Source organism: Podarcis filfolensis (assembly GCF_964270895.1).
Source record: "Podarcis filfolensis genome assembly, chromosome: 11".
Lineage (NCBI taxonomy): Eukaryota > Metazoa > Chordata > Lepidosauria > Squamata > Lacertidae > Podarcis > Podarcis filfolensis.
Genome location: NC_139613.1, coordinates 12,899,169 through 12,925,669, shown reverse-complemented (window position 1 = coordinate 12,925,669; position 26,501 = coordinate 12,899,169). Strand labels below are relative to the sequence as shown.

The 26,501-nt window shown below is 44.4% G+C and overlaps 1 protein-coding gene across 5 annotated transcripts in view; it reads left to right on the top strand.

Annotated features, from left to right (window-relative positions):
• Positions 1–9,308: 9,308 nt before the first annotated feature.
• Positions 9,309–26,501, top strand: part of CCDC68 (coiled-coil domain containing 68) — a 28,178-nt gene continuing 10,985 nt past the window's right edge. Inside the window, exons 1-5 of one of the 5 annotated variants that reach the window (XM_083575834.1) lie at positions 9,309–9,544; positions 14,641–14,752; positions 18,966–19,108; positions 20,024–20,110; positions 23,456–23,593. In XM_083575834.1, coding sequence (XP_083431960.1) covers positions 14,734–14,752; positions 18,966–19,108; positions 20,024–20,110; positions 23,456–23,593 — 387 coding nt within the window. In that variant the 5' untranslated portion in view covers positions 9,309–9,544; positions 14,641–14,733. Of the gene's footprint in view, positions 9,545–9,660; positions 9,686–9,755; positions 9,945–14,329; positions 14,366–14,640; positions 14,753–18,965; positions 19,109–20,023; positions 20,111–23,455; positions 23,594–26,501 lie in introns of those variants that run through there. The other 4 variants (XM_083575835.1, XM_083575837.1, XM_083575836.1 and 1 more) reach the window with 4 other exon arrangements.

The following is a 26,501-nucleotide window of genomic DNA, read 5'->3' as shown; positions in this document are numbered from 1 at the left end:
ACAATTAACATAGGCTCGACTGGTCCCAATAAAGATACAGATGCTGTGTCAACAATGCACTGTGTCCTCTTTTTTAACCATTCTTCACCATTTAGTGAGAAAAGGGATTGTATTTGAAAATGATCAAAAGGGGAAGGGTTTTTTGGGGGGGTGAAATTGTCATTTGTAGGGTGCTAGGATTTAGATGTACTTGTCTTACTTTTGGGGTAGCCCAGGGGTGTTCTAGTATTCACTCTACAAATCATCTCATCAGCAGTTTGCACTCTGCAGCCTCCCCAGGTGCCACCCTTCAATCAAAGCCCAAAGTAAGATATTATAAGGTCATTCCTTCCCTAGGGCTTTTTTTAAAGATCAGATAGTAGAGGCAGCCAGGGAGGCTTCACAATGTAAAGAAAACCACACACCCAAACCCTCCACCTTCTCTCAATGATGTAAGCTCAAAACCCCACACTCACAAAAGGACTTGAGTGTCTAGAGAATAAGGCAGAAAAATGGAAGACTCATTTGCAGGGGGAGAAAATGCAGAACATTTGGTATACCACCAGCTTTCTCTTTCTTTGCTCAGCTTCCTTGATAACTAGGCAGGCAATAAAGCAGTGTGCTCAACACACAAGCCTGGTAGACCTTTATCTTGGTACTGGTCATTAGCATAAGTTGCCCATGACTCACTTCCATAAAGTAGCGTTCTCAACAGGCTGGCAATGCTTGCTGCAAATTATTTGTCAGGTGCCATGTTCATGCTTGAGTTTGGCTGTGGAAGCCTTAGTTAAGCTAAGGACAGGCTCCTTCTACATCACCTACACCCAATATAGTTGGTTGCATATTTACAGGTGTGCATGCAATTGCACATCAATATTTGGTATCATGATTTCTTAAGGAATGGAGGAAATAGCTCAGGGTTGATGCTTTTGAATTATGGTGCTGGAGGAGACTCTTGAGAGTCCCATGGACTGCAAGAAGATCAAACCTATCCATTCTGAAGGAAATCAGTCCTGAGTGCTCACTGGAAGGACAGATCGTGAAGCTGAGGCTCCAATACTTTGGCCACCTCATGAGAAGAGAAGACTCCCTGGAAAAGATCCAGATGTTGGGAAAGATTGATGGCACAAGGAGAAGGGGACGAGAGAGGACAAGATGGTTGGACAGTGTTCTTGAAGCTACCAGCATGAGTTTGACCAAACTGCGGGAGGCAGTGGAAGCCAGGAATGCCTGGCATGCTCTGGTCCATGGGGCCACGAAGAGTCGGACACGACTAAATGACTAAACAACAACAACAAAAACTGCATGTTGGAAATTTAAGATAACGGCAAAAACTTCTAATGTTGCCAAAACTGGGGAATGTTGTTGTTTAGTCGTTAATAAATTCATCAACAATGATGCTGGGATTGCAACTTTTTATTTATGAAAAAAGATTTATATACACGTATTCATTTTTTAAATAAATTATCAGAGTGCTTTGCAACAATTATACATAAAACACTTAAAATGCATTAAAAATTGAAGCCAGAAATCAGGTAGCTGTTATGGAAATATGTATTCTTAATTGCCTGCATAAGCTTGATGAAATAGTAACGTTATCAGCAGACATGTAAAAGCTGGCACAAAAGGCACCTGCTGAATCTCTGTTGGCAGAGTATTCTATAATACTGGGCGGATGACACCAAAGGCTGTTTCTTGTTGCTTTCAAAAGAGCCTTATCAACTTAGGGAATGAGCATGAATGCTCCTGCAGATGATCTCAGTTATTGGGTTGGAATATAAGCTAAGGTCCTCTCAACCTAAGTTGTTCAGCACTTTGTAAATTAATGCAAAGGACCTTGAACCTGGCTTGGTAGCAGATGGGCAGCCAGTGTAGATGTTTTTAAAATGTTGTCTGCCAGGTGCCCCCATCAGCAGTCTAACTGCTGCATATATTGGATATAGATATATATATATATATATATATATATATATATATATATATATCCAATATATATGTGTGTGTGTGTGTGTGTGTGTGTGTGTGTGTATATATATATATATATATCCAATATATATATATATATATATATATATATATATATATATATATATATATCCAATATATATATATATATATATATATATATATATATATATATATATTGGATCATGCATTTTGCATGATCTATTTTGGGACGCAGGTGGCGCTGTGGGTAAACCACAGAGCCTAGGACTTGCCGATCAGAAGGTCAGCGGTTAGAATGCCAGCGACTGGGTGAGCTCCCGTTGCTCGGTCCCTGCTCCTGCCAACCTAGCAGTTCGAAAGCACTTCACAGTGCAAGTAGATAAATAGGTACCGCTCCGGCGGGAAGGTAAACGGTGTTTCCGTGCACTGCTCTGGTTCGCCAGAAGCGGCTTAGTCATGCTGGCCACATGACCTGGAAGCTGTACGCCGGCTCCCTCGGCCACTAAAGCGAGATGAGCGCCGCAACCCCAGAGTCAGCCACGACTGGACCTAATGGTCAGGGGTCCCTTTACCTTTACATTGGAACCAGGCCCTCACATAGAGTCCATTGCAGCAATCCAACCTTGAAGATATTCTCATTTGGATAATGATTAGAACTGAGAAAGTGGAAAATAGTTTGGAACCTGCCCCCTGCCCCCTTGAAATATCTTATTGTCCAAAGTTTAACCCTCCAATCCAATGTCCCAAGAAGATGTTCTTGATACCAAAGGATGTTTGAGGTCAGGAAGGAAGCAAGCAGCCAAACCTGATAATCAAGGAAGAATCTCATCTGATCACAATAAGGCTTCCTACACAGGAAATTACAGGCTTCACATACATTATAGGGTGATGCTGAGACAAGATACCTCAAGCGACAAATATGGGCAGTGTGTATGTACAGGTGGATGGGCTTTGCCACATGACAGGACAGGTGTCACAGGAAGAAAATGCTCTGTCGTCATACATGCTAACAGTAAACTCAACTTTCTGGGGGAACAGAGAGGATTATCAGTTGGAATGCCCCCCCCATTGCCCCACTCCGAGAATGTCCAATAGCTCCAATTAAGCACACAACAATAGATGACTCAAGTAAGCAAGCCAAACAACGTGAACATTAGAGGAGGTCAAATACTGGTTTTCACTGACGCTGAACCTCTATGCCCTCGCTTTTGATACCCGAGGTGTATCTTTTTAGGACCCACCTTATTTCTGCAGTTGTGTTATTACATTGTTATTACATATTAATATTGTGTTATTACATTGTGTGTTCATGTTGTAACCCACCCTGGAACCTTAGGGTGAAGGGTGGGCAAGAAATAATAGAATAAATATAATATAATAAATAAAATAATATAAGCAATACTGAATAAAAATGATGTCTCTGGAGGACTCTCCACAATCAAAAGCTGAATTCAGAATAAAGCGTTCAAGCTGAGCAGCTCTGTATGAAAGCATCATGGCCAATTCCATATGCATTATCCAAGAACAAAGCCTCGTTTTTCCACAGGCAGACTTCGTTCTCCTCTGTGCGAAATTTGAATGGAGGGTGGGTACAGAAGCTGAACAGTTCTGCTTTCTACCTCCCAGCCTTGTATGAGAGGAGCAGTAGACTTTGGAACCGTGCCCCACCTTTCCTGTGTTTACAAGTCAAACATGGAGGAATGTCAGGCCTGATTTCGCTTTCCCAAGGAATATAACCTTGGCTTAAAAAGGAGGCGCCCAGGCAGTTATGCTTTTTAAAAGGATATCACTTTGTGGATAAGTCTTGTGCTGTGCCGAAACCTGTCCTTCAGCTTCTTAGAGGTTTACTTTCCCTGCAAAAGAGGCTTTTATTTTTTTGCCCCTCTTTTTAAGGGCACTTCAGAATTTGGGTGACTGCAAGGTTAATTTTACCTTATCACTGCAAAGTGGTTGAGGGTGGGGTTTTCTTTCCTTTTTCTGTTAAATATTTATCTGAAGCCTCCCTGACTTCTAGTGCTTCTCTGTCTGAGAAAGCGCGATGGCAAAAGTTACTCCAGGACATATTCCCCCATGCCTAAACTGAAGCACAGGAAGGAAAGGAGAAGGGCTACCAAGCACCTGAAATCATTGCTATAAATGGTTTTGTTTTCAAGGGAAGTTCTTCCTTTTACCTTGGGGGTGGAGGCAGGTTTGATGAGGCCCTAAGCTACTGAAGGTAATGAGACCCTTTATATGTCCAGCTGCCCTTTGTCAGTAACAAATTGTCGCTGTTTTTTGTGTTGAATATATAGTAAAATTCATGTTAAATCGCTGTTTTAGGGGTTGTTTTTAAAAGTCTGGAACGGATTTATCTGTTTCGCATTACTTTCTATGGGAAAGCACACCTTGGTTTTGGAACACTTTGGTTTTGGAACAGGCTTCAGGAACAAATTAAGTTTGAGAACCAAGGTACCACTGTATATAGAAATGAGCAAACCAGTGATATTTTAGGAGCAGGCTAGCAGGAGGGGCCCATTACTTACATCATAGGAGCCTACACAACACAAAACAAAACACTGTTGCTGTATGTCGGTTTTATTTTATTTATTTTTTATCTTATATTTTGGAAATGTACATCCAGTTTTTTTCCTTTAATTTTTTTGGGGGCCCCCAAGAGAGTGGGGCCCTAAGTTATAGCTCGTTTAGCTTATACGTAAATCCGGCAGTGGCAATTTTTTTTACCACACTGATGTCATATCTGGTCCTGACCTGGTACCAGACACTGACTCCTTGGAGGAAGAAGCAGACACCTCACAGGACCAGGACCCTGAGGAGCAGGCAGGCCCCCCCAATCCAGTGCTGTGGACCCCCTTGAAGATCTACATTGATGATGAAAAATCCCCTGAAACTGTCAGAGAGGAAGAGGAGTGACCGACAGTCCTTGAGAGGAATGGTAACAAAAGTCCAAGTCAAATGAGCGACAACACAGTATGTCTACAGATCCATTGGCCTACTTGTAAGCAGTCTACTCACGAGTAAGAAAGTAAAGGTAAAGGTAAAGGTACCCCTGCCCATACGGGCCAGTCTTGACAGACTCTAGGGTTGTGCGCTCATCTCACTCTAGAGGCCGGGAGCCAGCGCTGTCCGCAGACACTTCCGGGTCACGTGGCCAGCGTGACGAAGCTGCTCCAGCGAACCGGCACCAGAGCAGCACACAGAAACGCCGTTTACCTTCCCGCTAGAAAGCGGTACCTATTTATCTACTTGCACTTAAGGGTGCTTTCAAACTGCTAGGTGGGCAGGAGCTGGGACCGAACGACGGGAGCTCACCCCGCCGTGGGGATTCGAACCGCCGACCATGCGATCGGCAAGTCCTAGGCGCTGAAGTTTTACCCACAGTGCCACCCGCGTCCCTTACTCACGAGTAAGAAATCCCCGTTAAACCTTTACTGCCAAGCAGTTGTGTTTAGGGTGTACTTTAGGAGCCCACAATATATAAGATCTCCCTCTTGAGCTTTTCAGTTGTTAGAAGCCACATAGATTGCTCCTTGGTCATGCTCATGCCCTACTGAATTCCTTTGGATATTTACATTAGATTATTTCCTGCTGGTTATCGAACCCAGGACTTTCTCCACGCGATGTGTGTGAATTACCACCAAGCTACAGCTTTTACTCCAGCTCCATGAATGCTCAAGCTTTTTAGAGTAATGTACTTCCGGAACCTTGTATCAAATGAATTTACAGTGGTACCTCTGGTTACAAACACTTCGGGTTACAAACACTTCGGGTTACAGACTCTGCTAACCCGGAAGTAGTACCTCGGGTTAAGAAATTTACCTCAGGATGAGAACAGAAATCGCGGTGGTGGCAGCAGGAGGCCCCATTGGCTAAAGTGGTACCTCAGGTTAAGAAAGGTTTCAGGTTAAGAACGGACCTCCGGAACAAATTAAGTTCATAACCAGAGGTACCACTGTATAGGTTAAAGAAAGGAGCAATTCAGCTTGGTGCCCGGAAGGAGCTGTTGCAGATTCTGACAGTGAATTCTGAAGTTTCTATAAAGTTAACAAGCGCAATCCCTGTGCTTGTTCTAGTAGTTTTAGCCTGGAGGTTATAAAGATATGAGACATATACCTTGTAAATGGAATATGCTGTAGCAATGGAAGCTCCTGACCCAACCGGTCTTCTTTTACTTGGAGGGTATTTGCAATCACAAATTATGTTGGTTGGAAGGCTTTAAGAGAATGATACACATGTGTACTTTCAGATTTGTGAAGATACCAATCACAGTGGCTGAAATCTTGCAGCAGATTGTTTTCAAAAGCAAGCAGAACTGGGTGGCTACTGGCAAATCCCACACTTTCCAGATACATGGAACTGCAGCCCCACTATTTTCTTTGCTTCTGCAAAGCGACAATGCCTGCCTTTTTCTATATATTGGCAATTAGGGGTCTTACTTATCCATCATGAGGATCACATGGTTTCAATGAGGGCGATTCCCACAAGTGAAATAAAGCAAAATGCACTTCTGTTTCAAGAAGAGGAGGTTTACCCCAATGGTATCTTCATGGTGTGGGAGCTGTGGCTGTGCCAGCCCGGAAAGATAATATCAGAAATGCTCCCATCTTGAACTAGTAGCTGCTTCTTACAGCAAGTAGCGTTGCTCCTTTTGGAAACCAGAGCACTGCTGGTTTAGGGAAGAGTCACATCATTTGCTTCTCCCATGTTGTCCACGGCTTTTGACATTTGTTGTTGTTTTGTCATGTCTGACTCTTCGTGACCCCATGGACCAGAGCACGCCAGGCACTCCTGTCTTCCACTGCCTCCCACAGTTTGGTCAAACTCATGCTGGTAGCTTCAAGAACACTGTCCAACCATCTCGTCCTCTGTCATCCCCTTCTCCTTGTGCCCTCCATTCTTCCCAACATCAGGGTCTTTTCCAGGGAGTCTTCTCTTCTCATGAGGTGGCCAAAGTATTGGAGCCTCAGCTTCAGGATCTGTCCTTCCAGCGAGCACTCAGGGCTGATTTCCTTCAGAATGGCTAGGTTTGATCTTCTTGCAGTCCATGGGACTCTCAAGAGTCTCCTCCAGCACCATAATTCAAAAGCATCAATTCTTACCATCGTGCTTTGGGAAGGACCCATGTTGCAGGAACTCCAGGAAATCACCAAAGAAGGACATCTCATTGCAGGAGATGATCTACACTGGAATTTTAACTGCGACACAAGTCGGTGCTGGCAAATATCAGCCTGCAGGCACCACTATACCAAATGGTTTGTTTGGGTCCCCTTGAGGTGGTGGTAGTGGTGGTGTTGGGGGCAAACCATAGTTCAGTGGAACAGAATAAGCTTTATATCAGGGATGGGGAATCTCAGGTTCTGGGCACGAATGTGATCTCCAGGCCTCTCTGTCTGCTCCTTGGAACTCTCCCCAGGACATCCCCCCCCTCCATAGACACACCCTCTTTCCCCAAGCCACAGTTTACACCATTCCTGCTTTGCACCCTCCTTTACTGTTTTTGCCTGCCTGGATTTTGTCCTTCGACTCCAATAATGACTCTTGGCTTGCCTAGATGGAGGATAGAGGTGTGTGTCTGTGTGCATGTGTGTAGAAACTATACAAAGGTAGCATTGCATAACATTCATTGCTCTGCCCATTTTTACATCTGGCCCTCACCTGCAAGAGCTTCTTGGAAGACTGCCCAGTCAGAAATGTGGCCTTCAATGTGGGCGTGGGGGGCAGCTCCCACCCGCCCCGCAATCAAGTAAATCAAAAAAATCTTTTAACTATCTGTGGCTCTGCCCAAAGTCCTGCATCCAACCACTGGTAACAAAACATCAGATAGCAAGTGATGGGGAAAATCTGAGACCCTGCAAAGTTGCTGTTGGCTATTCATAGTGGATCACTCTAGTCCGGAGACTGTGTCAAACAAGTAGTCTGAGCGAGCACAAAGTAGTTTTCTGTATTCCCAAAGACATGGAAAAATCCACTCCAAACTAGCAGTCTTCAGAGATCTGGGAAAAATTGGCCCAAAATCCATCACGGCAGGAAAGGTCATAGGCATAGTTGGCGGAGGGACATCTGCCCCCCTAAATCAATAAATAAAAACACTTGATTAACTGACCAATTGCGTTGCAGATAAACTTGGTTCTGCCCCCCCCCCAACATATTTTTTTTTTAATAAATGTTTATTAGAGTTTTACAGAACATAAAAATCCAACACTACATATACCAACACAGAAAAAAAAACCAAAAAACAAAGAAATTCACACATAATACAGAAAAAGAAAAAAGCAAAAAAAAATCCACTTTTAACTTTCAAGATTTCGTATTCCTCTTTCCTGACCTCCTCACATCTCCCTTTTTTGTGTTCCTCTTTATTCCGTCAAATTCAGCAAATTCTAACCCTCTTTCAAATTTCATTTATAATTATAGGCTCCCACTTATTAAGTCTCTAGTTTCCCCTCTTTTTTAACTCCTTTTTTTTCCTATCTCCTTTAACCATATCCCAAATGCCATGTTACCTTTACATCCCACATCATTTTAACATTCAAACAATTTACAATGTTTCTGTAGATAATCTTTGAACTTTTTCCAGTCCTCTTCCATCATTTCTTCTCCCAGGTCTCGGATTCTGCCGGTCATTTCTGCCATCTCCATATAGTCTATCACTTGCGTCTGCCATTCTTCCAAGGTGGGCAAATCTTGTGTCTTCCAATATTTGGCGAGAAGTATTCTTGCTGCTGTTGTTGCGTACATAAAAAATGTTCTGTCTTTCTTTGGCACCAATTGGCCGACTATGCCCAAAAGGAAGGCCTCTGGTTTCTTAGGGAAGGTAAATTTAAATACTTTCTTTAATTCATTGTAGATCATTTCCCAGTAAGCCTTAACCTTTGGGCACGTCCACCAAAGATGAAAGAATGTTCCCTCAGCTTCTTTGCATTTCCAACACTTATTATCAGGCAGGTGATAAATTTTTGCAAGCTTAACTGGGGTCATGTACCACCTGTAAATCATTTTCATTATATTCTCCTTTAGGGCATTACATGCCGTAAACTTCATACCGGTGGTCCACAACTGTTCCCAGTCAGCAAACATAATGTTATGACCTATGTCCCCCCCCCCCAACATAAAGCCTCGTGTAAGAAATCCTGGCTACGCCCATGGGGAAAGTAATAGATCTTGGGGGGCGGGGAATGGTCCACCTTAAAGCCAAACATTCTTATGGATGCTGTTTTTCACCTAACCTAAATAGTTGGAGGCTGGCAGCTGCACCTGTTCGTTTTAACCTCTCTGGAACTCGGCGCAAACTTCCCCCCACGCTGGGTGGACCCCCAGCCCCCCCCCCCCCTCGCAAGAAAGAACAAACAAGCCCAAGGACTCGGGGAAAGTGCTGAGCTTCTGCTGACAGGCTTGAAAGGCATGTGGACGCGGCGCTGCTTCCGATCCGCCTCGTGGAAGAGACTGCGCCGCTTCCAGGTTCGCCTGCTCCCGGGGGCGGGTGGCAGGGAGGAGCCAGCGCCGTCGGTGTTTGGGAAGAGCCGGGCAGGGACTCGGCGGGAGCCAAGAGCGGCGGAGACCCGAGGGAATCGCTGCCCGGAGTGAAGCGCGCGCACACGAGGAGATAACGCACTGGGGTAAGGTAAGAGGGAGCAGGAGAGAATCCGGATGGATGGAGTACCCACCCGCCCCCGCCAGCCTCCTCCAGAAGATGGATCCACTTTAGCCGAGAAGCACCCCAGGGAGGAAAAACTTGTGGGTCGGGTTGCCCACACACGCCTGGGTGTGTTGGAGAGGGAATTTTCCACTTTGGGAAGGCTTGCCTCTCCCTGGAGATAATTCCGTGACGGGCCATTAGGCAAGAGCTGCTCCTGCTCCACCCGCCTCAAAGCTGAAAGATCTTCTCTTCCTTTCTCTTCTCTGCGCTTAATAATTTAGTTGGGAAAAGCGGGAGATGGTCTCCTGCTTCGGGCGCAGAGACTGAGCCAAGTTCCAGACTAAAGGGGCCATGATGAAACTTGTGCTTTCGGGAGAAGAGTTCTGTGCGTCTCGGAAGCTTGCCTCTCCCCTTACGCCAGTGGTTTCAGTTAAATGGTTTCGGTGGCTGCGGTGGCCATTGAATTATAAGCCAGAGGAGCTGGGCTCATTTGAGCAACTGGAGAGAAAGAGAGCTGCTTAACTTTAGTGGAGGGGGGAGAGGTGGGAAGAAGAGGAAATCTGTTTGGAAGTGACACCAGTTGAAGTTCCTTTGTTTAACGCAGAGGGAAATGCACTGTGGTACCTCGGGTTACATATGCTTCAGGTTACAGACTCCGCTAACCCAGAAATATTACCTCGGGTTAAGAACTTTGCTTCAGGATGAGAACAGAAATCATGCAGCGGCGACGCAGCGGCAGCAGGAGGCCCCATTAGCTAAAGTGGTGCTTCAGGTTAAGAACAGTTTCAGGTTAAGAGCAGACCTCCGAAACGAATTAAGTTCTTAAACCGAGCTACCACTGTACTTTTCTCCATTCTCATTTCACATTATTACTATTTCTATATAGTGATCTCAGTGTGTATGTATGATTGATTGATTTCATTTATATCTCACCTTTTTCTCCAGGGAGCTCATGGTGGCAAACATGGTTCTCCCCCATCACATTTAATCCCCACAACAAACTTGTGAGGTAGGTTAGGGTGAGAGGCAGTGATTAGCCTAAAGTTCACCTAGTGAGCTTTGTGACTGAATAGGGATTACTGGCTCAGACAGAGGAGCCATGCTCCATGGTAGAGGACCTGCTGTCTATGTTAGAAGCTTCCAGGTTTAATCCTTGGCATAAGGGGTCTTAGAATGCAATTCTGGGCACATTTTCCAGGGAGTAAGCCTCGCTGAACACAATACAACTTACATCTGGGTAGAAGTGCAGATGATTTTTCTCTGTCAGGGTAGACAATGCTAGACCATCTTATGTACAGCTCTATAGATCTATTCCTGTATTGGAAACTGGGGTAGCATAATGGCTAGAGCATTGGCTGCAAACTGAAGAGACCCATGTTCAGAATCCCACTCATGCCATGTGCTCACTGAATAACCTTGGGTCTCTTTTGCTTGACCTACTTCACAAAGTTGTTGTAATGACAAAACAGATCATGTATAAGAGCTCCTTGGAAGAAAGATGGGATGGAAATAGATGAATAATGCATGATGTTGAGATGCTGGCAGAAAAACAACTGATGTTGGGGCTGAGCTCCAGGACAAGTTAGGTCCGGGCAACATGGTTTCAACCATGGTTACAGTACTCTGCTCCAGAGTAACATGGCTGGTTCTCTCTTATTTAAAAGAGCTGTCATGTATTCCTGCATTGGATATGAGTCACATGGTCAACCCAGGCTCCTTGTGGAAGAGCCCTAGAGACACTTACCCAGATGCAGATACAACTGTAGGGAATCTTTCCTGCATGCTGCTTTTAAAATGTGTCTTTGTGCCCATTCAAATCAGTCTCCATAAAGTTGAATGTGCTGGGTCTGGTGTTAGTTCCTTCCATCCATGGAGTTGCTTGCTTCCTGTGAAGGAACGCTAAGCATCTGAATCATCCCCCAGGGCAGTTAAAGCAAAGCTCATGGCTTTTCGGAGTTTCGATCTGGTGTCCTAACTGCTGTGTAAATCCTGACCCCCAAATGCAGCTTTGCACTCATTGATACTCATGTTGCTTCTCAAATACAAAACTTTTTGTGTGCATGGTCAGTCGCTGATTCTTGTGCACAGTCTGAATGCTTGCAATTTTTTTGCCCCCAAACGGTGTTCTTTACATTGTGTTGTGCCATAGGTGACACACCATCCATTACTTGCTTCAGAAGTCTTTTAGAGTAGTTGTTGAGATTCCTGCATTGAATGGGCTTGAACTGGATGACCCTCAGAGTTTCTTCCAACTCTACAATTCTATGAGTTTGAAGGGAGGAGAGTTCAAAGGGATGTAGTCTGTGGGAGTGAGTTCCGTAGTTTATAATTATGCATTAGAAGAACTTCCTTATCTCTTTCCTGAATCTTCTAACATGCAGCTTCATTGGCTGTCCATGAGTTCTATACTTACAAATTTGTCTATCTTGATAATCTTGGTAATACTTGCCCAGCAATCAGTAATACTCAAATGAAGAGTTGGTGGGGTTTCTTTTTGGTTAGACAAGTATGTGGGCATATTCTGCTTGTTCTCTTGGAATGCCATTCCTCTGCATAAACTGCAGCTTAGTTCCCACTGAGATGGAAAACTTGCACATTGGCTGCAGCTGACTAGATGCTCCTTTACTTATAATGTAGTATAAACACTGACAACTGGGAAACATTGGCCTGCGAGCACTCCAGTTGGAGAACAGCCTTTACCAAAGGTGTCATGGACTTTGAAGACACTCAAACTCAGGACGCAAGGGAGAAACGTGCTAAGAGGAAGGCACGCTTGGCAAATCCACACCATGATCAATTCCCCACCCCCCAGAAATCAGTCCCCACTGTGGAAGGACATGTGGATCCAGAATTGGCCTCCACAGTCACTTACGGACTCATTGTTAAAACTGTGTTTATGGAAGATGAAATATACTCGGAGTCCTGTAGTGATTTCATGCTCTTTATTGCGGCTTATAAAACAGTGATTGAATTTTCCCCCAAACCTCAGGCCTTTATATACATTATTTACACAATGAGTCCCATCTGATTGGCTGATTCTGCTTCCCTCCTGGAGCCTGATTGGTCTTTTCCTGCAGGCCAATCAGTTGTTGCATTCTACAATCCTACCAGCCTAATAGGCTGATTAACTTCTTCCTGGAGCCTGATTAGGCTTCTCCTGCAACCCAATCAATTGTTGCATTCTAGGATCCTACTTGCCTATTGTTCTAGGATCCCTGGTTAGTACATAACAGAAGTCAATCTTACTCGGCTACGAGTGATCGCCAAAGAAGAAGTCTCATACATCAATAACATCAAAATGGGGTTATTGCAGTGCAGTCTATATGGTGCTGCCCTTAAGGCTGGTTCAGAAGCTGCAGGTACTACAGAATGCAGCAGCACGGCTCCATATTATGTGCATTTAACGTAATTATTTCACTATATGCATGTGAATTAACAAGTTCATCTCTTTTTTTAAAAAAAAGTTATCCTTTTTGTGCTCTTGTTGTTGATGACGAAGATGCATTGTGGCCACCCTATCAGCATGCCTTCCCGTTATTGTTATCTTTCCATTTTTTCTTCTTGGGTTGCAAATGGGAAGCCATTTGTTTTGTTGGTGAGGGATGATATAAAAATAGTGAAGATTCATTACAGCTGCAGTTGTTATTTACCTTGGAGTGAGCCTCTTTGACTGGTTGTTGGTCCAGCATTTTCCTTACAACTTTGATCAGTCAAATCTTCCTGGAAAGCCAAGGTAACAGCCATTCCTCCATTCAGAGGTATATCAGTTCAGAAATGCTGCCTTGCCAAATAAAAGCTCAGTTAGGAATTGTGTCCTTTAAAGTTGTCTGCCCTCCTTCTAAAACCACCTAAGTCACAGATTCATTGGAAGGGACCCCAAGGGTCATCTAGTCCCAAGGCTCACCTGTGGCTCTTATCACATCGATACACTTTCTGTTCTGCTTTGTTGTCTGTCTTGAGCAAATATTTAGAATTCCCCAAAAATACTACCTTGTGTCAGCCGTGTGACTCATTGTTCCAGAGACACAAGACAAGTCTCATCCACTCTGATGACACCTTCTATGACTGTTGCCTTCTTGTTCGTCATTAAAGAGGACACAAAATTTTTGATTAAGTGTGATAACTGGAGGGTGTGCCCAGGTGGCGACAGTAATATCCTGAGATGAGAAAACATACCTAGAGCTTGTAGGTGACAGCATTTGGGCTTGGATTAGTGTTTTAAATGGCAGCTGTCTTGGGTTTTGGGATCTCTTCCCCCACCCTACCCTCTTCTGTCCTACAAAAGCCACTGAAGCCAGTGCATCCATAGGATGAATGGACCATGTTTCAGCCTTTACCCTTGGACTTGAGTCACTGCAATGGTTCTTGGATATTGCCATGTTGCCACTCTCACTGGCAAAGCCTCATTCCAGGAAGAGAATCTGCAATGTGTAGAGCTGTTTCCTCTAATAGGAAGCTAGTGTAGCATAGTGGCTAAAAAACTATCTGCTCTATGAATGGGAAAGCCCAGGGTTTAAATCTTCTGCCACAAATTCACTCAGGCCAGTGTGGTGCAGTGATTTGGGTGCTGGAGAAGGACTGGTGAGAATCTGCAATGTGTAGAGCTGTTTCCTCTAATAGGAAGCTAGTGTAGCATAGTGGCTAAAAAACTATCTGCTCTATGAATGGGAAAGCCCAGGGTTTAAATCTTCTGCCACAAATTCACTCAGGCCAGTGTGGTGCAGTGATTTGGGTGCTGGAGAAGGACTGGTGAGAGATCCAGGTGCAAATCTGCACTCAGCTGTGATGCTCCTAGGGCAACCATGGGTCAGTTGCTAGATCTCTCAGGCAAATCTATCTCAAAGAGATGTTGGGAGGTTAAAAATGGGAATGATAATCCAGCAACTTTTGGGGAGTACATTGACTATATAGACCATCGTGTGTTAGACAAATAGTTTAAGGTAGTTTTATCATGATCCCAAAGAGATGAGAGATCTGATGCAGAGGTGGGCAATTGTGTGGCGTTGAGGCCCAAGCTAGGAGGACCTGTTGTCTAACTATCATCCTTTTCTCACATCTATCTTGTTTTTTTTACCTTTCAGTTCCTTTCATCTCTCAACATTTATTGGAACTCTTGCTCACAGGATTATCAGCAATCAATCAGCACTTCAGGAAAGTGTAGCGTCTCTTTCAACATGACCTGTGCAAATACAAGTATGTAATTATGCTAACTTTGGGGGGATGAAAACTCTTTAGGCTTCAAGCAAAGTGGGAGGAATTTGGGTAGGGGGAAATGCCCTAATCTGAAGACACTTGAAAACCTACCTCATTAGAGGTCAAAAAATGTGGGTTCTCGTCCTATATAACTGGCCCAGCACTGGTACCTTTCTGTCATACCTTTCCACATCACCAAAGTTGGTCTGCCCATTGGGTCAGAGACTTCAGATTTTTGCACACAGAGTTATGTGCATCTGCTGCATGTTTGCCAGGTCACAATAGCTGGTCTGTCATGAAGTCAATACAGTGGTACCTCGGGTTACATACGCTTTAGGTTACAGACTCCGCTAACCCAGAAATATTACCTCGGGTTAAGAACTTTGCTTCAGGATGAGAACAGAAATCGTGCTCCGGCGGCATGGCGGCAGCAGGAGGCCCCATTAGCTAAAGTGGTGCTTCAGTTAAGACCAGTTCCAGGTTAAGAACAGACCTCCAGAAAGAATTAAGTTCTTAACCCGAGGTACCACTGTATACAGTTACCTCTGCTGCTCTCAGCTGCTCTCCCTTTTTATGGTTCTTTATCCTCAAACTGGACATGGGATGGACAACCCTTCAAACAGAGGACTGTCCCTTTAAAGCTGGAAATCTGGCTGTCCACATGCTTCTCTTGCTGTTTCATATTGCCTGCCACCCACATCTGTTCACCTAATTACTACCCCTTGCTCTGCCTGGCCCCAACTTGCTGCATGCCATAACTGCCATAGCACTGAGTGCCCAGCAAAGGATTCGGTGTGGAACTGAGATTTACGCGAAACCATCTTTTGCAAACACATGCTGTGTTTTGCACACTCTTTCTGTTGCAGAGCCCTTAGCCCACATATTTTCCAGCTTTCCTCATCTTCCATCACAGCTCGCAAATTGCTTTAAAAATTCTCAGGATGGCAAAATCCATGCCAGACCTTAGACTTTGTATTTGCAAAATGATCTAGTAAATATACACATAACACTTTGATGTGACCCTCTCTCCCTTCCTCCTCCTTTGTTACATTCTGTTTTAAATTTTGAAGCAGGCAAGCATGTCAAGGTTACAACGCTGATGGATTTGAGAGATAGACATGTAGGCATGAGATTTGTTCATCAAACACTGGATGTCACCATTGTACCACACAAACATCACTGATATCAAGAGTTAAGGGGTGGGACAGCTCCCATTCAGTTCAAGCCAGTTTTCTTCATGTGGAATAGAATTCTGCCTCTTTCTCTTCCTTTGCAGCCAAGATAATATTTGTCCCCGCTCCACTGTGCATAGAAATCTGAACTTAATATTAATGCTCTTCTGTGAGCAGACTTGATTTCTTTTTTTTTAATAAGATATTTATTAGAATTTTCCATTTTATACAAACAAAGAAAAAATTAAAAAGAAAAAATAATAAAAACACATAAAGTTCATAACTTATTTTTCAATAACATATTTCCCTGACCTCCTCATGCCTCCCCTTCTTGTATTCCAGTTCAGATTGTTTATCCAGCAAATCCTTATCTCATAGCATTACAGTTAAAAAAACCCTTATTTTCTATCCATCTTCTTAAATTATTGTAGCTTAAACTTTTACTTATATACAAAGAAAAAAGAACCATTTTTTCATATTCTTTTGTATGTGAGCAGACTTGATTTCAAAGCTGCTACCACGGGTCGCATTGGATGCAGACTCTGCCATCTGCAGAAACTAGGGCTGCATCAGATGTTTGTTAATTTCAAATTCATTTTAAAATAGGGATAATCAATGCAATCAAACAAATTATCAGAAAATAACTAGGCTTACTTGAACATTAGGGACGTGGGTGGCGCTGTGGGTTAAACCACAGAGCCTAGGACTTGCCGATCAGAAGGTCGGCAGTTCGAATCCCCGCGACTGGGTGAGCTCCCGTTGCTCGGTCCCTGCTCCTGCCAATCTAGCAGTTCGAAAGCACGTCAAAGTGCAAGTAGATAAATAGGTACCGCTCTGGCGGGAAGGTAAACGGCGTTTCCGTGCACTGCTCTGGTTCGCCAGAAGCGGCTTAGTCATGCTGGCCACATGACCCGGAAGCTTTATGCTGGCTCCTTTGGCCAATAAAGTTAGATGAGCGCTACAACCCCAGAGTTGTCTGCGACTGGACCTAATGGTCAGGGGTCCCTTTACCTTTACTTGAACATTTGTGTGAGTTCAGACTTCTCTGTAGCAACCTTCTCTGCCCTCACTTTCCTCCCATTCATTTGCCTTCACTGACATTCAAGGTGACCCATGTAACCTTGCTTGTGGGTGTACATGATATCATCACCTCTGATGTCCCATCATGATATTATCTGGCATCACCAGTTAAGCATCACCTGGCTGAGATGTTATATATAATACCAGTGGCCAGGGAATTTTTTTGTGTGTGCAAGTGTATATTGTTAGGGATCTGTAATCTTTTTTTTTGTAAGGAAGCGAACTTGGGAGATGCTCCTGCTGTTAGATGGTGTTGTAAAAATGTATTGCATTCTTGTCCTGCAAAATATAAATGTTTGATGTTGTCCTTTAAAATGTGCATATCCACACTGTCAGGGTAAAGGATGTCTTTGTTTCTCGTTTCATATTCATGTTGCTTTCTAATGTGTTTTCTGGATGTACATAAAAAATGGAATGAACACAAAAGCCTGAAAAGAGATGATAGCCTTTTCAGAGAGCTGATGGCAATTCAAGAAAGTTTGCTGATCTTGATCTTTGCACACTGCACAGGCTTCACTTTTGCTTCTGGCAGACAACTTTGCATGGTGTTGGTTTTCTTTGCATAGTTTCAAAGACCTCCAAAACCGGGAGGGCGGGGGGGGGGCGTATCAGTAGGCCACATGCGGGGCCAGATTTAGGACTGATGAGGTGCTAAGCTACTGAAGGTAATGGGGCCCTTTAGATGTCCAGCTGTCCTTTGTCAACAACAAATTGTTCCTGTTTTTTGTGTTGAATATATGCTATATGGTAATTTATGGACCTAATAGGTATCTAAAGCCATTTGCACATAGCAAAATATGTATTTTATCAAAGTACATCCAGTTATTTTTTCCTTTAATTTTTTGGGGGGGCCCCAAGAGAGTGGTGCCCTAAACTATAGCTTGTTTAGCTTATACGTAAATCCGGCACTGGCCACCATGGCAGCATAAAGCAATAGCACTTGGCTCCACTGGTTTCTGTGACTCAAGTCTAGTGTTATAAAAGGGAGTGAGTTCATGGCTGATTTGCGTGTAATCTAGGTTAGCTAGGTAATATAACTGAGCAGTTCTATAGCACAAACAGAAAACCTGCAAGATCGCTATGAACTTCCCACTCTAAGATCAATAAACTCCAGCCAGCCTGGCCAGGGAGGTTCAGATAATCTGCCGTTGTTTATTAAATTTGTGTATGGCCCTTTAGCTGTAGATCTCAGGGCAGTTCATACAATTTTTAAAAAATCTAATCTAGAGGATCTATAATCTAGAGCAGGGTTTCCCAAACTTGGGTCTTCAGCTGCTGTTGGATTTCCCATCATCCCGAGCTAGCAGGACCAGTGGTCAGGGATTATGGAAACTGTAGTCCCAAAACAGCTGGAGACCCTGATCTAGAGCAGTGTTTCTTAACCAAGGCCCCCCAGGATATTCCAAGGGTGGCTACAGGTGAAATTATATAATGTATATCGTTATAAAAATTATAAATAAAACATGTTCTATTTACAAACAATATAGCTACCTTTCTACTGGTAGGATAGGGGGGCCACAGGAAGGAAACAAGGTTAGAAGGTGGCCATGCTCGGAAAAAGGTTGAGAAACACTGATCTAGAGGTTACCAGGGTAGGGAAGCCTGATGAAAACGCTCCAGCCTGAATCTTTGCATTTCTAACTTGGAATACAGTTAGCCAGCCCAAGTTACTTTGGAAGATCCAGGAGTATCGTTGGACTATGTTGAGCCTAAACCATTAAACTTTTTTGAATCAAAGCCCCCATGAAGTTTGGGAGTCAACATGGTTAATGTCTCATATTGGTGCATGATAAGCTCCCAGTGACCCACCGTCGTCATGATTCACTTTGAAGTACCCAGATTTCCAGGGTTACCTGTTGCAATGTCCATTTTTTCATCATGTCCCTATTAAGTCCACTGGTTTGAACCATTGCCATGTTTAATAAGTCTTTCTAATCAACGCTTGCGATCTTTGGATACAGGTCACCCAAAAGCCCGGATAATGACTACCACTCTAGTGGTGACACGCCGTGTTTTGAGAGAGGACAGGGGCACAGAGGGGAATTTTCTCCTGTATGGATCCACTGCATCTGAAGTGACTGAAGAAACTGAATATATCAAACAGGTATGATGTTTCACATGAGTGTATTAACGCTACCTTATGCAGAGCCACAGCGCTCTTCCATCTAGCCCTAGAGTAGCCAATGTGGTGCTCTCTCCAGATATTGTTGAGCTACCTTGTCCATTATCCCTGACCTTTTAGCAGGCTGACAAGAGCTGATAGGCTAGCTCAAGGGCAGCCAACATGGTGCTTCTCAGATCTTGTTGGACAGATGCCTGTCTGCGGACATAAAGAACTTAAGGAGAGCCTATTGAATCAGGCCAGAGGCCTTTCTAGTCCAGCATTCTGTTCTCACAGTGGCCAACGAGATGCCCATGAATATCTCACAAGGGTGCCACAAATGCAGCAGAATTCTGGACCGCTTTGACTGGACGAGACTGTCCATGATCTCTGGGAATAGATGTCTCTCATCCGTGTTTGAATTTCATTGTAGATACTGGGCATTGAGCCTTGGTGCTCTACCACTGAGCTTTGCCATTTGGATATAGCTATAAATGAATTGACATTTTAAAGCAAATGTCTTGAATTATGGGTTTTCGCTCTGGCTCTGGTGTTGGTAGCTCAGGCTTGGTGGCAGCCGAGGGGCCATCGGGTGATTGTCCTAAAAAAGCTCAACAGCTTTTTGTGTCCAGATTTTTACCTCTTGAAATATGGCAACCCTATCCAAAAAAGAAAACTGAAGCTTTTAAAAAAATGATATTAAGACCACTTTTTGGTAGGGTATATGAGGTTTGGTGAAACGTTTGAAATGCATTTGTATTTGGTCCACAGTACAATCCTATGCATGTCTACGTAGAGGTAAGCCCCATTGTGCCAAACAGGGCTTTACTACCAGGTAAGCATGTAGAGAGGATTGCTGCCTTCGATTTCTAAGAACAGAACATCAAGGATGTGACTCCTTTTGCTTTCCTCTTGCAGATTAGATCGACGCTAGCAAAAGTTCAGCCTCTGCTGTGTAGAAATGACTCAAGCCATGGTGTTGGAAACATCATGCTGGATTCAAAGGTTTGGAAGAATTTTTGTGCTTAAAATGTATAATACAAGGGCTACATTGTGTTTGGTTACCTTGCAGTGTGCCCTCTCTGCAGAGCAGTGGTGGGGAACCTCAGGCCTGGGCTCCAGATGTGTCCCTCCAGGCTTTTTCGTCTGGCCCTTGTGCTTATCCTCCCACTGCAGGCCACATTGATCACTGGCCATCCTCGAATGCTTCCGCTTGGCTGGAATGTGCTCTTGAATTCTGGTAATACCTCTTGAAGGACAGACACAGAGAATCGTAGAATTGTAGGAATTGGAAGGAACTCCAAGGATCATCCCGTTCAGCCCCCTCCAATGCAGGGATTTCAACTAGATCATACATGATAGTTGACCATCCAACCTCTGCTTACAAATCTTCACTGAGAGCCAGCGTGGTATAGTGGTTAAGAGCGGTGGACTCGTAATCTGGTGAACCGGGTTCGCTTCCCTGCTCCTCCACATGCAGCTGCTGGGTGACCTTGGGCCAGTCACACTTCTCTGAAGTCTCTCAGCCCCACTTACTTCACAGAGTGTTTGTTGTGGGGGAGGAAGGGAAAGGAGATTCTTAGCCGCTTTGAGACTCCTTCGGGTAGTGATAAAGCGGGATATCAAATCCAAACTCTTCTTCTCCTTCTCCAAGGAAGAAGAGTCCACCACCTTTCAAGGGAGTCTGTTCCACTGACAAGCAGCTCCTTTATACTCATGCCTCTTACATGGGAGACACACCTGTTGCTCTTGCATGTGGCCTGCCTTGCACGTGGCCCTGGGAGGGTTGGCTCAGAGGGGAGTGCGGCCCTTGGCTGAATCAGATCCTCACCCCTGTTGTAGAGTAAGAAGGCGCTTGCTGACTGATGTCCACTCTTGGCTCCCACAAGATCTTGTGCAGATTTTGAGCAACGCGGCTGGTTCTGCCCACACTGGGTGCTGTGGGGCCTTGCAAAATAGTGTAGTGAGCAGAATGGAAATTGACAGGCAGGGGTGCCAGATTTTGACCCTGCACAGGGTGCCTCTGAAATTTTAAAGACTGAAGTCTGCCACTGTGGGAAGGGCCATTGGCAGAGCATCTGACTTGCATGCAGAAGCTCCCAAGGTCCATCCCCAGCATCTTAGTTAGTTCTAGGAGAGGCTCCCTGCCTGAAACCCTGGAGAGTCACAGCCAACCAGTGTAGACAAGGCTGAGCTGGATGGACCGATGGTCCAATTCAGTATAAGTCAAATTCCTGTGTTTTCAGGAATCTTCCCTGCAGGTTTCTGAAATGGCAGGACTTGCCAATTGTCCTGAGAAGCTGATGCCAGAGGATCAGGCTGCTTGTTAACCAGGAGGTCACGGGCCTCTCTGAGCACAAGGCAAGATGAATGTTCACCAAGAATGTTAGGGAATTACGTGTGGCTTTTCGCTGTCTACCGCCACTCATCTGCAAACCTAGGCAGAATGGCTTTGCTGCCTGACGCAGAGTTCCAAGCGCTAATTAATCTTGCAGGCAGAGAGTATCTTCCTGGGGGAATCAAAAGCTGTTATTTATCAGGTCTGTTGTGCTAATGCTTTCAAATACGAAACCCCAGGGAGCTGAGCAAATAGAAATTATTTTTTATTGTTATGGGTGTGTGTGTGTGTAATATAAACACTCTTGGGTCTCACTTCAATGTGGAGATGAGGACAGGGCAAGAACCTTCGGCTTGCAGGAATGCCAATGATGCCTGTCTGCCAGAAGCTACTTGTCCAATTGCCTCCGTGTTAATATCACAGGAAGCTGATGTATACAAGGTCAGATGGCTTTTCCATCTGGACCAGTATTGCTTACTCTGACTTGCAGCCGCTCCCCCTCGGTCTCAAGCAGAAGACACTGCTATCCTTTCTTTTTAACTAGGGATGCCAACAAAAATTGAGCCTAGAACCTTCTGCCTGCAAAGCACATGCTCCTACTGAGTTGTGACCCTCTCTGTGTTAATTAGGGTGACTTGCGTGGTGAGTTCCTGCCCCCCCCAGTGGAATTAAATACACATGACACAATTATTAAGGTTAATGGGCTAAATAAGGCCACAACTTTATTGGTTACAGGTGATGAGCGGTATGCTGGTAGGCGGGAAAAGAGGGAGATCCCTGGCTGCGCCTGTGTTAAATAGGGCAGGCCACGCCCCCAGAGCCAGCCGATTGGCTGGCCAGGGGGTGACGTGGCTGGGGATTCCCCCAATCACGCGGGGGCCATAACGCCCGCAATCCCACCTCCTCTGCAGGGCGGAAGTGGCTTTACAAACATTCTAACAACCCCCTTGGATTTTGGGGTTCTGATACATTTTGGTTCTGGACCTTTTGTGTTCTGGACATTTTGTGTCCAGAGTGGCACAGATGCATTGGGCATCAACATGACTTTGTTCTAACCACAGAATGTGAGCAGTTTCCCTACAGTTTTTAGTTCCTTCCACCCCCTTTATAGGTTACTAGCAGCCTTGTACCTGACACAGTTCAGGAACTCTAAGAAAGCAGAAAAATCAGTGCAGCTTTGAAATCAGTGGTAAACAGCTGTGCAGTTTTGAAAGACGCAGTCTGCCATCTTGAGTCAAAATGGTGCCCAATTGTATCCAACGATAGACAGAAACTTGCTCCTTGATTTCAGGAACCATTATTTGGTCGTGATAGCTTACCAGGTGCTCAAATGCATAGTGGGCAAACAAACAACTTTCCAAAACACACATATATAGTTAGTGGAGCACTCGGGCTTTATATGTTCCTTGGTTAAATCTCAGTTTGGAAAACAATCGCAAAGCACTAGTGCAATCACATTAAGGTTCTCTTTGTTTGTGGGAGTCATAAAGCCATACCAGAGGCTTCTAATATTGCAGGGGCCCCCTGACCTCGTGACCAGCACTCCAAGCTTTACAATGTATTGGAATGTATTGACTTTAAATGGAGTTGTGTTTCCTCTGGGCAATGACCCTATATGGCGATGGGTGGGTAAAAGCCAGAACCGGATGTAGGTAACGTGAGACATTGGCAAATGGCCATGCGGCTGGTGAGAACAAAGGAGAATAAATCGGAGGAGGGCAGAGAAGGGAGCTGCTCTTATCCATCATGAAAATATAGCTGGCTTTCTGTGTCATTTTTCTATGCTGTGCGCCATTTAATGACGGCTGGACTCCGTCATTTGTTGTTGTTGTGCTTTAATAAACATATGAGCTTATGCACATCCATAACCAGTAGAAGCAAAGCAGATGTGAAGTGAAAACGACAGCATATGTTAATTCTGAATCCAATTAATCTGAAGCAGAATGAGTCCGCAGAATGATAATGAAATGAAATAATGAAATTTGACCATCATTAACATGATTTCATATTAGCCATATTCTGAAGGATCTGAATTGCGACCTGATCACAACGCCCTCTCCTCCAGCTACAAGGAGACAGTGGAAAAGACGAACAAAGCAGAACAGGAACTGTCACGCGTGAATAAAGAAAACAAAATTTTAAAGATCAAGGTGTGTTCATGTAAAATAAGTACTTCTGTGTCCTTGCCTACAATCTCATTTATGTTTCAGCTTAGTTCTGCAAAACATTTTTGGTTCCTTGTTGGTTTTGAAATTGAGAGGACTAGAATATGCAGACAGCTGAAGTGTCAAACCTGTTTCTGGAGCACAGCACTTCAGATTGTGGCAGGGAGATTGCACGTTTGAATGCTTCGCGGTGTAAAATACATCTTGCATATGAAGAAACATTCGAGGCCAATGCTTCACTTGTTTGCTTAGAATCTGTATCCCACACTTCATCATGGATGATCTCAGGGTGTGTAAGGACAATTTAAAATACAATAGAGAGAAGGGGTGGATAAACAAAGCAGTCAAAATAGCTCATTTGCCAGAGTGTAGTTCATATAGATGTATAGTAATACTGGGTCCCGCTTGAACTACTGCAATGTGCTCTATGTGGGGCTACCTTTGAAGGTGACTCAGAAACTATAACTAATCCAGAATGTGGCAGTTAGTCTAGTGACTGGGAGCCGCCGATGGGACCACATAACACCAGTCCTAAAGGATCTACTCTGGCTCCCAGTACAATTCTGAGCACAATTCAAAGTATTGGTGCTGACCTTTAAAGCCTTAAAAGGCCTTGGCGCTGTGTACCTGAGGTCCAGCGCCGAGGGCCTTCTGGCGGTTCCCTCACTGCGAGAAGTGAGGTTACAGGGAACCAGACAGAAGGCCTTCTTGGTAGTGCCACCTGCCCTGTGGAACACCCTCCCATCAGATACCAAGGAAATAAACACCTATCTGACTATTAGAAGACATCTGAAGGCAGCTCTGTATCAGGAAGTTTTTAATTTTTGATGTTTTATTATGCTTTTATATTGGTTGGAAGCTGGCCAGAGTGGCTGGGGCAACCTAGGACTCAGCTGCAAATATAATGTTTTAAGTGCATTATACAAATGTGACACCAGATGGCAATGGTGAGCTAATGGCAAATTCAATACATATTCTTTAAAAAAAATTTTTTAAAGCATTTTCACAGTGTTTTTTTAAATATATGTGTAGATTCCACCCCCGCCAGATGTGCAGGGTATGAAAGTATTATTATTGTTGTTGTTGTTGTTGTTGTTGTTTTATTAAAAATGCTGGAAAGAAATGAAAGAATTCAGCTAGTGCCAATAGATAGAGATCGTTGGCACTTTCTATATATCTGGGGGATGGTGTGAGAAGGCAAGGGGGGCATTGCCAAGAGCAATTTCTGGAGGGGCATAAATGCTCTGACTTTACTCAGTGATATCATTGCCAAGAGGGCAATATGGGGGAATGGCACTTGCAGACCAAAACCGAGATACGTAATCTCCTTTCTTGTGTGCTGGTTTTGCACATACTGGTACATCTACATCTCTTTCTTGTGGGCGAGCATTCAATCGTGTGATTTTTCCTCACCCCCACGGCAGTTTGAAATGGTACGATCCAGAAACATCTGGCCGCTGGTTGGCCACTGTGAGAACAAAATGTTGGACGAGATGGGCCTTTGGCCTCTTCCAGAAGGGGCTTGTCTCATGTTCTCATGGACGGCAGTGGAAGCGACTCCATCAAGAGTTTGCATAAGCTACTAGCCCCTGCCTGGCCTTGAATGTGCAAGGAATGGTTTGCATTAGCTTGGCGGTGTCTGGAGCCAAGTGTGAGGCTCTGTGTTGAAACTCAAGATTGCTGTGGAGCATAATGGGCATGCCTGCAAAATATTAGAATTAAACACACGGTAGGGACTGGGCTTTTGAAAGCTTGCTTGCTTGGCACCCCCACCCCCCAACCAATGCTAGTGTTGCCACCCTTTAACTTAAAGCCCCAGCTGTTTTTTGATAGCAGGTCTGGGAGGAAGGTGGGCACACTCTTCCTAGTTGCTTGGCAACCACCAGATGCTGTTGAACAAGTCTTTCCTGTGTTTACCGGACAGCCTGGGCTTTCTGCAGAGTAGGACAGATGAATTTAAGGTGAAAGGGGAGGGCGGGGAGTCAAAGCACCTGTACAACCAAGAGAGTATTATGTGGGAGGAAGATTTTTTTAAAAATAAAAAAAATCAAGGCAGTCTAAATTTCCCACCCACCGTGACAACAATGAACCTCTCCTGCCCGGCCTCTCCCTCTCAGTTAGTCTCCATACTCCATAGCTGCCTGCAGAGGCAACTAATAATACGTACTTGGATATTTTATCCATGTTGTTGCAATTTAAAGTATGTTTGCCACATTTTGAGTCAACTGCTCTTCAAGAGCAGCCTGCATGCACATATATGCAGAGATGGATGTGTGCACAACAGTCTGTGGGTGTGCATGAGTGTGCATGTGTGCACACACACACCCAGAGAGAATGTTAACAAGAAGTTTCAGTTGTCTAGATTAGGGCTGCATATGTCCAGACTTTCCCTGACATTACCAGAATTTCAAAGGCAGATTTGACATCTGGTGGGAATTTCCAAAAGGTGGTTTCCTTAAAAAAAATAATAATTGGGGTGTCCTGGTTTTTACTTTTTGAAATATGGCAACCCTAGTCTAGATGAATATAGGAGTGTAGACTCTCTTCCTATTGTCTCTCTTCCACTTTGGCTGCCACCTGATGGTGGTAGCCAACTATTGCAGCTAAGAATACCTTTAAGCTTCCGGGTGCTAAGCAGAGATGGCAAAGGATCTGATGCTGTCCTCTAGTATAAACACTTTCCTAAGATACTAAGTTGTATCCAATGGTTGCATGAGATTAAGGCAGCTCATGCAACTGATCTTTCCCTTCCCTCCCCCAGTATCATCAAAAGACCTTTTCCAAAATTTGAGAGTGGCCTCCTGAGCAGAAGTGGGTTGTCCTGCCAGAGGGGTGGGGGATCACCTGGAACTGAGGCAGGCCTCTTGCATTCACAGTGTTCCTGCTCCAATAT